We start from the raw sequence: 15,255 nt of genomic DNA on the forward strand, positions 1-15,255 counted from the left end.
TGGAAATATGTACACACACACACACCCTGGTTAGGCTTGGGTACTTTGCACACACACTTAAAGGCAGACAATGCGAGTGTTAGTCAATCCTGTTGGGGTCACTGCCAAAGCTAAGATACCTGTCGATGACAGACAGACGTCATATTTGCCTTTGCTTTTTACACATTCATTTTATTCAGTATTGAGGGCTCGCTCTGACGTGGAGGATTTGACCCACATTTGTCCCTGCAAATATGTGCGATAGAGGTTGAATGTGTGTAGTTGCATACAGTGTAGTGCTTATGACTGTAGTGTGTTGGGGTCAATTCCATTTCAATTCAGGTGTTCAACTGAAATTCCAATGGATTCCAATTCCGAGTGTACTTCCTGACCCCTATCCTTGTGTTCATTGGCACGTGCGTGTGCTATTCAGAGAGCTCAGACTCTCCTGGCATAGCCAGTAACCCAACCCCGGCAGTAGCTCGGTCTCTTCTTGGACGGTGCAACAAGTTTCAAGTGCCCAAACCCTTTCCTCAAGAGGTCAATCAAGTCTTTGTTTCTATAAACAAGCTACCCCTGGCTCTTTCTGATGTTCCAATAAGGACGTGTCATCATAATAAGCATGACGGGTCATCAGACTGGGACAACAACACAAGACCCAACACACACCTGCTGCTGCTGCACAATCATGTTGACTGTTGTGGGAGCATAGCCACTGACCTACATTGCGGTGTAAATTGTGAAGAGAGGTGATTTGGTTGGAGAGGGAGCGAAAGAGAGAGGGGGAACAGAGGGAAAGAGAGGGGCAACTGTCAGGGATGGAGGGAGGAAAGAGAGAGAGAGGGGGGGAACAGAGGGAAAGAGAGAGGGGCAACCGTCAGGGATGGAGGGAGGAAAGAGAGAGGGGGAACAGAGGGAAAGAGAGAGGGCAACCGACAGGGATGGAGGGATAGAGAGTGTGATAGAGGGAACAGAGCGAGAGAGGGGGGGAGAACAGAAGGGGGTCTCATGGGACCTAATCAGGGCATGTTGCCCTTAGCGCTGCGCAAGTGGCTAAATGTGTCCTCTAAATGCAGTTAGAGAGAGAGGGGAGGGCAGGGACTCGTCATTATAACAAGAACATAAAATCTGGACTTCAACTGAGTTCTGTGGATTTGTATGATGTGGAGACAGTTTTTGCTCTTTTCAAACCAGAGGCGCTAAGTGGCTTTAGTGAGTTCCTGTAAGTCATATTTAGTGTGGTGTGTGTGAAGCTGTTCTGGGTGAGCGGTAAATTGAGCCCCCATAACCTTCTGAGGTAGACTGATGTGTGTGTGTGTCCTGAGAGGTGTACTTAGGGTGTGTGTTTCTTGTGTGTCCACAGGCCCACAGAGAGGGAGCGCACGGAGAGGTTGATCAAGACTCGCCTCAGAGAGATCATGATGCAGAAAGACCTGGAGAATGTCACCTCCAAAGAGGTGGGTGAAAGACGTTGGCACACACACACACTACTGGTTCTAACAGGTTATATACTGGTTCTAATGGGTTCTCTACTGGTTCTAATGGGTTCTCTACTGGTTCTAATGGGTTCTCTACTGGTTCTAATGGGTTCTTTACTGGTTCTTCAGATTCGCACAGAGCTGGAGATGCAGATGGTGTGCAACCTTCGGGAGTTCAAGGAGTTTATTGACAACGAGATGATAGTCATCCTGGGCCAGATGGACAGCCCCACGGAGATATTTGACCATGTTTACCTGGTAAGAACGCGGTCAAGGACTGCATGGCACCCTATTCCCTATATAGTGCACTACTTTTAAGTCGTCTTGCTCTTTTTGTCCCTTTTTCTGCCTGTTTGTCTGTCTGCTGATATCCGTAATATAATCTGTCGAGTTTGACTGAATTCTGTTTTGTGTCCAGGGCTCTGAGTGGAACGCTTCTAACTTGGAGGAGCTGCAGAACAGCGGGTAAGAGACCATTCTGAGTTGCCTATGATCATGTCAGACTGTTGGTTACTGTGATAGTTACAGCACAGTTTCAATAATGAGTAGAAGTTACAACGAGTAACGTTCTCCGTTTCACTCCTTCAGTGTGAGGTACATCCTCAACGTGACGCGGGAGATTGACAACTTCTTCCCAGGCATGTTTGAGTACCACAACATCCGCGTGTACGACGAGGAGGCCACCAACCTGCTGGAGTACTGGAACGACACCTACAAGTTCATCACCAAGGCCAAGTAAGCACTCTGATTTGATGTACTTAATTAGGTGTCCTTGAGTGTCTTGAAAGGCATCTGTCGAATAAAATGTAGTATTATTAAGTAGGTTTTAAGAGGATTCTCTTTCATTTTAGAACTGTTTTTGTTAAGTTTAATTTTTTTTGCATATTTGTTTTTAGCATTGTTCTTTTTAGCAAGTTATCTATAACGGGGTATTCAACTCTGACTCTACGAGGTCCGGAGCCTGCTGGTTTGATGTTCTACCTGATCATTATTTGCACCCACCTGTTGTCTCAGGTCTAAATAAGTCCCTGATTAGAGGACAACAATGAAAACAAGCAGTGGAACTGGCTTTGAGGTTGAGTTGGGTTGGAAGGGTGTATACCATAAGACATTATATCAATACAAGATACAATACTGTATATCATAATCAGTTTGTCCTCTGCATGCCTGTCTTTGTCCTCCTGTGTACTCCCTCTCCTCTAACCCAATGCCCTGTGTCCCCCTATAAGGAAAGCAGGGGCTAAGTGCCTGGTCCACTGTAAGATGGGTGTGAGTCGCTCTGCCTCCACGGTGATAGCCTACGCCATGAAGGAGTACGGCTGGGACCTGGAGAAGGCCTTCGATTACGTCAAGGAGCGCCGCGCCGTCACCAAGCCCAACCCTTCCTTCATGAAGCAGCTGGAGGAGTACCAGGGTATCCTGCTGGCCAGGTAGGCACAGGAGAGCACAGACGTGCACACACACACAGCTCTCACAACCTGGGCCACACACACACACAGCTCTCACAACCTGGGCCACACACACACACAGCTCTCACACAGACACCTGGCTCTGCATTGACTATTTTCAGTGTACATGATGGAATGAAGACAAATGTACGATTTGTTTGTTTCTTCTCATCTTTCATCTGTCTTTCTCTGCAGTAAACAGAGGCACAACAAGTTGTGGCGCTCCCACTCGGACAGCGACCTCTCAGAGCGCCACGAATCTCCGCTGTGTAAAACGGGCCCTCACAGCCACTCCCTGGGCCGCTCGGACCCCCACAACAACAATGGCCCCACGCCCTACCTGCAACACTTCCTGCTCCAGGCGCTTGGAGCCGCCAATGACCCTGACAACAAGACCGAGGGTGCCCACATCTCAGACACACACTCGGAGCCCGTCCGACTCACCCGCTCACACTCCCACCCTCCTGGCCCATCAGCCTCCGACGGTCTGTGTGACTCCCGGGAGAACCTATATTCTCGAGGGCGAAGACCCCACCAGGACCCCTTCCTCCCGCCGCTGCCTAGGCCGCGGGCGGCCACGGTGGTGCCCGAGGAGAGAATGGACAACTCGGCGCTGGTGGCCGTGACGGTGCCAGTCACTGCCGTCCCTCATCCTCCCCCCTCACTGCATATCCTCCCTCCTTCTCCCTTCCCCCAGCCACTGGCCAAATCCCTCCATCTAGGTTTGAGCACACAGCTGTCCAGTCCTGTACCTAAACAGAAAGCCCAGTGTGTAGCGCTGGCCCTCGATCTGCCTGACCTCAGCAGCTCTGAAGTCGTATCTCAAGCCACCCTGGAGTCCAGCGATGACTCGGACACCCTGTCAGACCCGCTGAGCGAGAGGGGGGACAGTGTCAGTATGGCGTCCCCAGGGATCCCCGTGGCCGTGAGCCCTCTCACCCCAATAACGCCTCTGTCTTTAGGACCCTACGCCAACGATGACAACAACAACCCCAGCGGCGGCGGTGACACAGACACTATCCTCGCTAACCCCGTCGACGCCACATGCGTTACCGCGTCCTCCAACCTCAGCACGGACAGCATCGACTTCTTCAGCGCCCGCGAGAAATTTCTGGGCCTGTCCCAAGACGGAAAGGCCCAGACTCTTTCCGAGCAGATGGCTCAGCGGACGCCTCAGTCGCGGTGCCCCAGCCAGGAGCTGCAGCCGCTGTCCCCCGAGAACCCTGCTGGAGCACTGCCACCACTGCCAAGCCCCGAGGAAGAGGAGCAGGGAAAGGTGAGGCGGCCATTTTATTTTATTTACACTGAAATGACTTTGAATGATGAATGCCAGCCTCCTGTAGTGTCATTTATCTATGGACTTCAGAGCGCCACAGCCCTGCTGAGAGTTACTGAGTGATTTAACAAGATTACAGTACTCAACGGAGACAGTCGATCGAATGGATTGTGATCTAATTCACTAATCCATTAGATAGGGAGGGAGCAACACAATGACGTGTCTTTGGGGATGGTTTGTACAATACTGCCACCTATTGGAAGAACCTTTACATATGATCAGTTTCCATTGCTAATATGTTAAGCTTGTTTATCAGAGGCCCTATGTATCAAGCGTCTCAGACTAGGAGTGCTGATTTTAGGATCAGTTCTGTCTTTTAGATCACAATTAATAAGATTATCTTGACAGGGGGACTTGATCCTAGATCAGCACTCTGAGGCGCTTGATACGGCCCCAGACCTTTTAGACAGCTGTTGTCTACAGACTTTGTAATGGTGGCGTCATTCTCTTTCTTTCTGTAAAATGTATTTTGGTAGCTTTTAGTGACGCTCCAGCATTAATACCAAGTTAACTGTGCTTAGATATCATTCAAAGCAGACATTCAAACTATTCTCTCTGTTCCGTCTCTATCTCAGAGTTCCCCCCATACGGAGGACGGTAGCGACCGATCCAGTCACGACAACGGCGTGTCAGTCCGCCATATCGTCACGGAGATAGAGTCCATATGCCACCCCCCGGCAGCGGCGCCACTCTCCTCCACCCAGCCGGCCCCCCGCAGCCCTCAGCAGCTGCGCCCAGACGACCGGGACGAGGAGACCCCACTGACCTCGCCCTCCTCCTATCCACAGTCCCCCTCCACGCCTCCCTCGGATTGGCCGGCCGGCTCGGTGCGCAGGGCCACCAAACAGCTGGAGCAAAGGCTGAGGCAGGAGCTGGACTTACCGCTCAGCAACACGTCTACCCAGCGCTCCCCTCTCCACTCCCCCAGTGCAGAGTTCCACCCCACGTGCTCCCCTCTCCATACGACAAGCACTGACTGCCCACCCCTCCACACTCCTACCACAGACTGCCCCGAGCAGCATAGGCCTACCCCTGCTCCTGAGCAAGGAAGAACTCTGAACGAGACTTTCACTGTGTCTGCAGAGCCCAAAGGAGAGACGGAGTTAACCAGAGAGACAGAGCAGGGAGGGTTTGTCGTCTCAGACATGGACATTGCCCCAGCCCCAGCCCCTTCCTTCTCTCACTACCCAGACGCCCGCCACACCCCTGAGCCCATCCCAATCATCGTGTGCCCTTCTGTGGAGCCATCTATGGCCCTGCCTCAGGCCTCCCACTCCCCCGTACTGCTGTGGCTGGAGGGGGTGACGGCCCAGGACTCAGACACGGATGGCCCCTCCCCTCCCCCGCCCCACCACGGAAGGCTGGCCCTGGCACGCAGCAGTGAGGAGCTGGAGAAGATCCAGGAGACCCTGAGGGAGCTGCAGGCCTTCCTGTACGAGGCGGGGGGCATGGGACTGGGGACTGGAGTGAGACCTGGTCAGGGGCAGCATCACAGGGAGACGCCCGTATGGCAGAGGGCCATGGAGATCGAGTCGCGGATCCGCCAGGCGGGCCTCACGCCCCCTTCCCTGATGAAGCGCTCAGCCTCGCTGGCCAAGCTGGACTGCCTGGAGCTGTCAGCCAATGACCTGAGTGACTGGGACCTACGGCCCACCTCCGCAAGCCCTCACGGACCCCCATTGATGCCCACCCCTCACTCCCGCTACCACCATCATCCCAGCTTAGACGATGTCTCCAAGAAGCAGCGGGTGTTGTCCCGGAGCCCCCCCATCACCCCCAGGGCCCCCTTAGGGGGGGTGTACCCACTGGACCCAGACAGGACTGATAGGGGCTCCCAGAATGCAGGGAGTGATCCCCCCTCTCCCTCCTCACCTCCATCTCTTGTTCTTCAAGGGGAGGAGGAGCTAGAGACAGACCTCTCCCCCCGGCTCACCCGCAACCAGTCCCCGAAGAGCGCTCCCGACGTCACTATGACAACCACGCAGCAGCAGCCCTGCGGGAAGAGTCACCCGCTGCGGCGGCTCCGCAAGGCTGCAGACAAGAAACGGCCTTCCACTGTGCTCTACAACACCATGTGACCTCACTGTACTCGGCCCTAGGCCGAGGGTGTCTATGAGTGTGTATGCGTGCGAGAGTGTGTGTGTGTGGTGGCCTAGGCCCTACATGTGCACTATGGTCCAGACTGTCTCCCTTGGGCCCTTGTCTGTAGTGTGTGTGTGTGTGTGCTGACTAGCTGTGTTGGACCCTATGTAATCTGTTAGTGTGGACTTGTGGTCCGTGTATATTCAGGTGAATGCTAAGTATGTGGAGGTTTGTCTGTTACTGTAGGTGCGTCTCCCCCCTCCCCCCTCCCATTTATGGTTTCTAAAACAGTTGTAATTTCTACAACTAAAATGAGGGGGCTGTTTCTCAAAAAACATGCACTTTACTCCTGTTTTAATCTTTTTTTAAAGTTGTTTTTACCTGGGGAGTATTTTTGCACTGATTCTATGGTAGCCTGTCTGTGTGTATCTGTTGTATGTGAAGAGAAGTGTAAGTCACGTCCTTTATTCTTATTTTAAACAAGACAAAGTTGATATTCTTTTTTTATCCTGTTCTTAGCTGTGACTATTAAAGAAACAAAAGTACATACATCATGACTCCTGTGAATCCTTATTGAAATCAAGAGGAGGGTATTTTAGAAGAGATCCACTAGGGTGCACTGCGTTCAGTTGTAAATGTTGTGGAGCGTTGCAGATAGGAATGTCCTGAATAGAGAGATGGTTCCTTATTCTACATGTCAGAGGCATGTTTGTTCTACATAACATATTTCTATGTGCCCTGCTCAAAGCCCTGGTTTCAATGGCCCCGCCTTATATTGAGGATCTATATCTTGACATCCCCCATGTGGACAGGACAGGAAGTGCAAGTTAAGTTGGGGAGGAGACACTGGCTGGCTCTACCTCATTTTGGCTTTCCGTGATTCCTCGCATCCTATCTCCTCACCTTCCTCTTTTGAGGAGGTGAGGAAATAGGAATTGAAAAAGCACCACTAACTGAAATATCCAGCCTCTACATGTAAGTAATGTTTCCCTAAGGTAGTGAAGTCTGCACTGCAGAATATTTAACACTGACAATTTTACTCCCCCGGTTCATCGGTTTAATTAAAATAGTCTGAGATTTAGGTTGCCAGCATCCCAGATGACATAGCATCTGATATACACAGGGTGCTGTCATATTGGAAAGCTTTCAAAGAATCTGCCTCATATGAATGAAATGTAACGCCTGCCCCTAAAACTCAGTAGTTGAACTAAAATGTTGAAATATTTATGAAATAGTACACCAAAACATTTTAATGGGTTTCTTATGAAGTTCAATATTTGCCCTCCCCAATGTCAATAACTGAGAGGAGAGTGTTTAAATGAAGTGTCTCATCCTTGGTGCAGATGTTTGGCGTAGCTCCCTCCTGCATACTGAAGATGGTGGCTGCGTCCCAAATGGCACCCTATTCACTACATAGTGCACAACTTTTGGCCAGAGCCATATGGGCCCTTGTCAAAAGTAGTGCAGTATATAGGGAATAGGGTGCCATTTCGCATTTGGGATGCATACAGGTAAAAGTCAGTAAATTAGAATATTTTGAAAAACTTGATTTATTTCAGTAATTGCATTCAAAAGGTGTAACTTGTACATTATATTTATTCATTGCACACAGACTGATGCATTCAAATGTTTATTTCATTTAATTTTGATGATTTGAAGTGGCAACAAATGAAAATCCAAAATTCCGTGTGTCACAAAATTAGAATATTACTTAAGGCTAATACAAAAAAGGGATTTTTTAGAAATGTTGGCCAACTGAAAAGTATGAAAATGAAAAATATGAGCATGTACAATACTCAATACTTGGTTGGAGCTCCTTTTGCCTCAATTACTGCATTAATGCGGCGTGGCATGGAGTCGATGAGTTTCTGGCACTGCTCAGGTGTTATGAGAGCCCAGGTTGCTCTGATAGTGGCCTTCAACTCTTCTGCGTTGTTGGGTCTGGCATTCTGCATCTTCCTTTTCACAATACCCCACAGATTTTCTATGGGGCTAAGGTCAGGGGAGTTGGCTGGCCAATTTAGAACAGAAATACCATGGTCCGTAAACCAGGCACGGGTAGATTTTGCGCTGTGTGCAGGCGCCAAGTCCTGTTGGAACCTGAAATCTCCATCTCCATAGAGCAGGTCAGCAGCAGGAAGCATGAAGTGCTCTAAAACTTGCTGGTAGACGGCTGCGTTGACCCTTGATCTCAGGAAACAGAGTGGACCGACACCAGCAGATGACATGGCACCCCAAACCATCACTGATGGTGGAAACTTTACACTAGACTTCAGGCAACGTGGATCCTGTGCCTCTCCTGTCTTCCTCCAGACTCTGGGACCTCGATTTCCAAAGGAAATGCAAGATTTGCTTTCGTCAGAAAACATGACTTTAGACCACTCAGCAGCAGTCCAGCTCTTTTTTTCCTTAGCCCAGGTGAGACGCTTTTCGCGCTGTTTCTTGGTCAACAGTGGCTTGACACGAGGTATGCGGCAGTTGAAACCCATGTCTTTCAAGCGTCTCTTGGTGGTGGATCTTGAAGCCCTGACTCCAGCAGCTGTCCACTCCTTGTGAATCTCCCCCACATTTTTGAATGGGTTTTTTTTCACAATCTTGACTAGGGCGCGGTGATCCCTATCGCTTGTACACTTTTTCTGACCACAGTTTTTCCTTCCCTTTGCCTCTCTATTAATGTGTTTGGACACAGAGCTCTGAGAACAGCCAGCCTCTTCTGCAATAACCTTTTGTGTCTTTCCCTCCTTGTGCAATGTGTCGATGGTCGCCTTTTGGACAGCTGTCAAATCTGAAGTCTTCCCCATGTTTGTGTAGGCTTCAGAACTGGACTGAGAGACCATTTAAAGCCCTTTGCAGGTGTTTTGAGTTAATCAGCTGATTATTTTGTGGCACCAGGTGTCTTCAAAATGTAACCCTTACACAATATTCTAATTTTGTGACACACGGAATTTTGGATTTTCATTTGTTGCCACTTCAAATCATCAAAATTAAATGAAATAAACATTTGAATGCATCAGTCTGTGTGCAATGAATAAATATAATGTACAAGTTACACCTTTTGAATGCAATTACTGAAATAAATCAAGTTTTTCAAAATATTCTAATTTACTGACTTTTACCTGTATGTTATTTATCCTCTCCGTCTTTTTAAAGATTCTCCACACATTTGCAGCACTGAGCCCTCTTAGGGTTTTTAATGTTATTCGTTGAGGTTGCCACTATTCCAGACAGCCAACAGCTGAATCAGATTGGGATTATTTGGCTGGATGGGACATATCATGGCACACTTCATTGCAGTGTTGTCCTCCTTGTCTTCCCAAAATAACAGGAGCCAAAGGGCCCTTGGTTGTCACTGTAAACTGTTACCCGTGGCGTGAAATGATGTCAAGTACGTTGCAGCACTACCAGCAAAATCAGATTTGTTTTTGAAGATAAAGGTGGATGTGAATGCTGCTCTCTGTTTGGTTCCTAGGCTGTGCTTGTGCTGTGCTTTCACTTCTCAGTCAGTAGGTGAGCTGGCTAGTAGATACTGGACAATGTAGGTAGGGTATCAATCACCCAATGATGTGTATAAACGCTGGATTGCTGATGCTATGTAATAGCCAATGAGAGGCCACCGGCCGCCATTATGGTACTCCTCAGAAGGAGCAGTCCTCCATAGGAATGAATGGAATTCTACAGTATTTCAATAAAAAGACAATGATATGTATTTAACCATTTCTTAGTTGTAGTGGGGATAGTAACATTAGTACTCTATAAAAAAAAATACTTTAAATAATGTTTTTATATAATTTTTTTGGTTAAATTCTCATAATATAATTTAAAAGTATGCATTAAGGAGTCTAATAGTATTTACTTGTCAAAAACGAATGTAGACAAATGCATTTCTATAGCTTCCAAAACCTTTTTACGATGGAGTACCAAAATGGCGGCTTCATGTAATGTTCATTTCTCTACCATAAACCTCCAACGTCATTATATATTTTTTTAGCAGTACGTCCAACCAGCCTCGCAACCGCTGACCACGTGTAACCACGCCAGTCCAGGACCTCCACATCCGGCTTCTTCACCTGCGGGATCGTCTGAGACCAACCACCCGGACAACTGATGAAACTGTGGGTTTGCACAACCAAAGAATTTCTGCACAAACTGTCAGAAACCGTCTCAGGGAAGCTCATCTGCGTGCTCGTTGTCCTCACAAGGGTCTTGACCTGACTGCAGTTCGGCATCGTAACCGACTTCAGTGGGCAAATGCTCACCTTCGATGGCCACTGGCATGCTGGAGAAGTGTGCTCTTCACGGATGAATCCCGGTTTCAACTGTACCGGGCAGATGGCAAACAGTGTGTATGGCGTCGTGTGGGCGAGCGTTTTGCTGATGTCAACGTTATGAACCAAGTGCCCCATGGTGGCAGTGGGGTTATGGTATGGGCAGACATAAACTACAGACAATTAACACAATTGCATTTTATCGATGTCAATTTGAATGCACAGAGATACCATGACGCGATCCTGAGGCCCATTGTCGTGGCATTCATCTGTCACAATCACCTCATGTTTCAGCATGATAATGCACGGCTCCATGTCGCAAGGATTTGTACACAATTCCTGGAAGCTGGAAATGTCCCAGTTCTTCCATGGCCTGCATACTCACCAGACATGTCACCCATAGAGCATGTTTGGGATGCTCTGGATCGACGTGTACGTTATCCAGCAACTTCACACAGCCATTGAAGAGGAGTGGGACAACATTCCACAGGCCACAATCAACAGCCTGATCAACTCTATGCGAAGGAGATGTGTTGCGCTGCATGAGGCAAATGGTGGTCACACCAGATACTGACTGGTTTTCTGATCCACGCCCCTACTTTTATTTTAAGGTATCTGTGACCAACAGATGCATATATGTATTCCCAGTCATGTGAAATCCGTAGATTAGGGCCTACTGAATTTATTTAAATGGACTAATTTCCTTATATGAACTGTAACTCAGTAAAAACGTTGAAATTGTTGCACATTTTTGTTCAGTGTATATTCATTTATGTGTAGCCATATAGTGTTGGTCATAGTTATACAGTGAGGGAAAAAAGTATTTGATCCCCTGCTGATTTTGTACGTTTGCCCACTGATAAAGACATGATCAGTCTATAATTTGAATGGTAGGTTTATTTGAACAGTGAGAGACAGAATAACAACAAAGAAATCCAGAAAAACGCCTGGCAAAAATGTTAGAAATTGATTTGCATTTTAATGAGGGAAATAAGTATTTTACCCCTCTGCAAAACATGACTTAGTACTTGGTGGCAAAACCCTAGAGGTCAGACGTTTCTTGTAGTTGGCCACCAGGTTTGCACACATCTCAGGAGGGATTTTGTCCCACTCCTCTTTGCAGATCTTCTCCAAGTCATTAAGGTTTCGAGCCTGACGTTTGGCAACTCGAACCTTCAGCTCCCTCCACAGATTTTCTATGGGATTAAGGTCTGGAGACTGGCTAGGCCACTCCAGGACCTTAATGTGCTTCTTCTTGAGCCACTCCTTTGTTGCCTTGGCCGTGTGTTTTGGGTCATTGTCATGCTGGAATACCCATCCACGACCCATTTTCAATGCCCTGGCTGAGGGAAGGAGGTTCTCACCCAAGATTTGACGGTACATGGCGCCGTCCATCGTCCCTTTGATGCGGTCGGTGAAGTTGTCCTGTCCCCTTAGCAGAAAAACACCCCCAAAGCATAATGTTTCCATGTTTGACGGTGGGGATGGTGTTCTTGGGGTCATAGGCTTCATTCCTCCTCCTCCGAACACGGCGAGTTGAGTTGATGCCAAAGAGCTCGAGTCTCATCTGACCACAACACTTTCACCCAGTTCTCCTCTGAATCATTCAGATGTTCATTGGCAAACTTCAGACGGGCCTGTATATGTGCTTTCTTGAGCAGGGGGACCTTGCGGGTGCTGCAGGATTTCAGTCCTTCACGGCGTAGTGTGTTACCAATTGTTTTCTTGGTGACTATGGTCCCAGCTGGCTTGAGATCATTGACAAGATCCTCCCGTGTAGTTCTGGGTTGATTCCTCACCGTTCTCATGATCATTGCAACTCCACGAGGTGAGATCTTGCATGGAGCCCCAGGCCGAGGGAGATTGACAGCTCTTTTGTGTTTCTTCCATTTGCGAATAATTGCACCAACTGTTGTCACATTCTCACCAAGCTGCTTGGCGATGGTCTTGTAGCCCATTCCAGCCTTGTGTAGGTCTACAATCTTGTCCCTGACATCCTTGGAGAGCTCTTTGGTCTTGGCCATGGTGGAGAGTTTGGAATCTGATTGATTGATTGCTTCTGTGGACAGGTGTCTTTTATTCAGGTAACAAACTGAGATTAGGAGCACTCCCTTTAAGAGTGTGCTCCTAATCTCAGCTCGTTACCTGTATAAAAGACACCTGGGAGCCAGAAATCTTTCTGATTGAGAGGGGGTCAAATACTTATTTCTCTCATTAAAATGCAAATCAATTTATAACATTTTTGACATGCATTCTTCTGGATTTTTTTGTTGTTATTCTGTCTCTCACTGTTCAAATAAACATACCATTAAAATTATAGACTGATCATGTCTTTGTCAGTGGGCAAACGTACAAAATCAGCAGGGGATCAAATACTTTTTTCCCTCACTGTATTAGCTCCTATGGAGTCCAAAGGGTGAGCAACAGCAGCTGTATGGTGGCAGTACACATTGAAAGGTATAGGATGCTGCACCTGTCGTTGTGAACAGACTAGCTGCCTACGGACCAGTCTCCTGTCATAGTGTTATCATATTAACATGAGCTCCTGTCATAGGGTTATCATATTAACATTAACTCCTGTCATAGGGTTAACATCTTAACATGAACTCCTGTCATAGGGTTAACATCTTAACATTAACTCCTGTCATAAGGTTAACATATTAACATGAACTCCTGTCATAGGGTTAACATCTTAACATGAACTCATGTCATAGGGTTAACATATTAACATTAACTCCTGCCATAGGGTTAACATATTAACATGAACTCCTGTCATAGGGTTAACATATTAACATGAACTCCTGTCATAGGGTTAACATCTTAACATGAACTCCTGTCATAGGGTTATCATATGAACATTAACTCCTGTGATAGGGTTAACATATTAACATGAACTCCTGTCATAGGGTTATCATGTGAACATTAACTCCTGTGATAGGGTTAACATATTAACATGAACTCCTGTGATAGGGTTAACATATTAACATGAACTCCTGTGATAGGGTTAACATATTAACATGAACTCCTGTCATAGGGTTAACATCTTAACATGAACTCATGTCATAGGGTTAACATCTTAACATGAACTCCTGTCATAGGGTTAACATCTTAACATGAACTCCTGTGATAGGGTTAACATATTAACATTAACTCCTGTCATAGGGTTAACATCTTAACATGAACTCCTGTCATAGGGTTAACATATGAACATTAACTCCTGTCATAGGGTTAACATATTAACATGAACTCCTGTCATAGGGTTAACATATTAACATGAACTCCATAGGGGTATTATTCTATCTATCTACTTATTAGAACCATAAACAGTCATCAAGAGTCCATCCACAGTCTAAGTACAGTACGTCTCAATTTTGTGCAAATCAAAGTTTGGAAAAAATGTAGCAATCTATTAAAAAGTAGGAAGTAATAGGGTATGTCAACATCCCACCCCACTCGACCCACCTGACACACACACAGAGTATTCATTAGGGCACACTATAGCAGAATGATTTGCAACGGTAAACAAAAACAAGTGTTTCTTATTGGACAATTTCAGGTAGTCCGTCCCTGTTTCATTACATTTTCTTTTGTTTGGTGCCTAATGAATAAGACCCAGGTCTGTGAAGTGGACACAAACCCTATCCCCCAAACACAGGACCGTTTATTAAAGCATGGCCTTCAAACACAAACACAATTTGTATTACCCTAGCACCACTGATGTGGTCGGTCAATGTAGCATTCCATTAAAAGTGTTTCTTCTTGTTTCTTGTTGTAAACTTGCACTGACTGTGAGTGCAGAGTGGCACCAGAGAGTAGTGACTCTGTACTGTAGCTGTATCAGCACTGTAGAGCCCTGTTGTGCCACACAGACAGGCTCTTATTTAAGGAGCACAGTGGGAAAGGGGATATGGGACGGTCGGAGGAGGCAAGGCTGTCACAGCCAGGAGTAGAGTGAACCTATTGACTACCCTCTCTGGACCTCCACCCTACTCCTTCTCCTCCTCTCCCATACCTCCTACAGCCCATCTGGCCAATCAGGCTCTCATTTCTCCATGAGTGACAGCTGGATGATCCGCTGCAGCTCCTCCTCCTCTTGCCGTCGCTGTAGCTCGGCCTCTTCCTGCTCCCGAGCCGACAGCTCCATGGCCAGGCGGAGCTGCTGGTCGTAGCTGCAGGCTGTGGGGGGCTTCTTGGTGGGCGTGTTACAGAGACTGGCTGGAGGGCAAGGCCTGTGCTGGGGAGTCCTGGAGGAGGAGGGTGGGTGGGAGGAGACAATGGGGTTGGGAAACCTGGTTATTGTGTAAGGAGAATTGAGGAATTGACAGTGACAGTGGAAATGGTTGAAAAATATGCTGGACCTAGATTTATTTTGACAGGACATAATTTGAGTAAGAAAGAGGGGTTGTCGTGTGCATGCAAATACACACACACCCACAAACACGTTTGTTTTACTATCCTTTTGAGGACAAAACAATTGATTCCCATTCAAAATCGTAATTTTCCCTAACCCCTAACCTTAACCCCAAACCCTAAACTTAACCATAACCCCTAACCCTAATTGTAACCCTAAACCTAACCCCTGAGCCTTTTTCCTTGTGGGGACTGGTGAAATGTCCCCACTTGTCTGAATTTTCCTTGTTTTACTATCCATGTGAGGACTTCTGGTC

The 15,255-nt window shown here is 47.3% G+C and overlaps 2 protein-coding genes across 3 annotated transcripts in view; one reads left to right on the forward strand and one right to left on the reverse strand.

The window, feature by feature from the left end:
* LOC311101840 (uncharacterized protein) overlaps nt 1-6,874 on the forward strand; it is a 40,405-nt gene extending 33,531 nt beyond the window's left edge. For both annotated transcript variants that reach the window (XM_084143052.1, XM_084143051.1), the window contains 7 exons: nt 1,343-1,436; nt 1,587-1,715; nt 1,876-1,922; nt 2,046-2,192; nt 2,687-2,887; nt 3,101-4,181; nt 4,817-6,874. In XM_084143052.1, coding sequence (XP_083999178.1) covers nt 1,343-1,436; nt 1,587-1,715; nt 1,876-1,922; nt 2,046-2,192; nt 2,687-2,887; nt 3,101-4,181; nt 4,817-6,319 — 3,202 coding nt within the window. In that variant the 3' untranslated portion in view covers nt 6,320-6,874. The remainder of the gene's footprint in view (nt 1-1,342; nt 1,437-1,586; nt 1,716-1,875; nt 1,923-2,045; nt 2,193-2,686; nt 2,888-3,100; nt 4,182-4,816) is intronic.
* A 7,756-nt stretch (nt 6,875-14,630) lies between these two features.
* LOC311101514 (ankyrin repeat domain-containing protein 13B-like) overlaps nt 14,631-15,255 on the reverse strand; it is a gene marked incomplete at both ends in the record, with an annotated part of 36,375 nt that continues 35,750 nt past the window's right edge. Inside the window, one exon of the mRNA XM_084142660.1 lies at nt 14,631-14,832. Within this exon, the coding sequence (XP_083998786.1) occupies nt 14,631-14,832 (202 nt within the window). The remainder of the gene's footprint in view (nt 14,833-15,255) is intronic.

The sequence above is a fragment of the Coregonus lavaretus genome, assembly GCF_964263955.1.
Source record: "Coregonus lavaretus genome assembly, chromosome: 26".
NCBI classification, from domain to species: Eukaryota; Metazoa; Chordata; class Actinopteri; order Salmoniformes; family Salmonidae; genus Coregonus; species Coregonus lavaretus.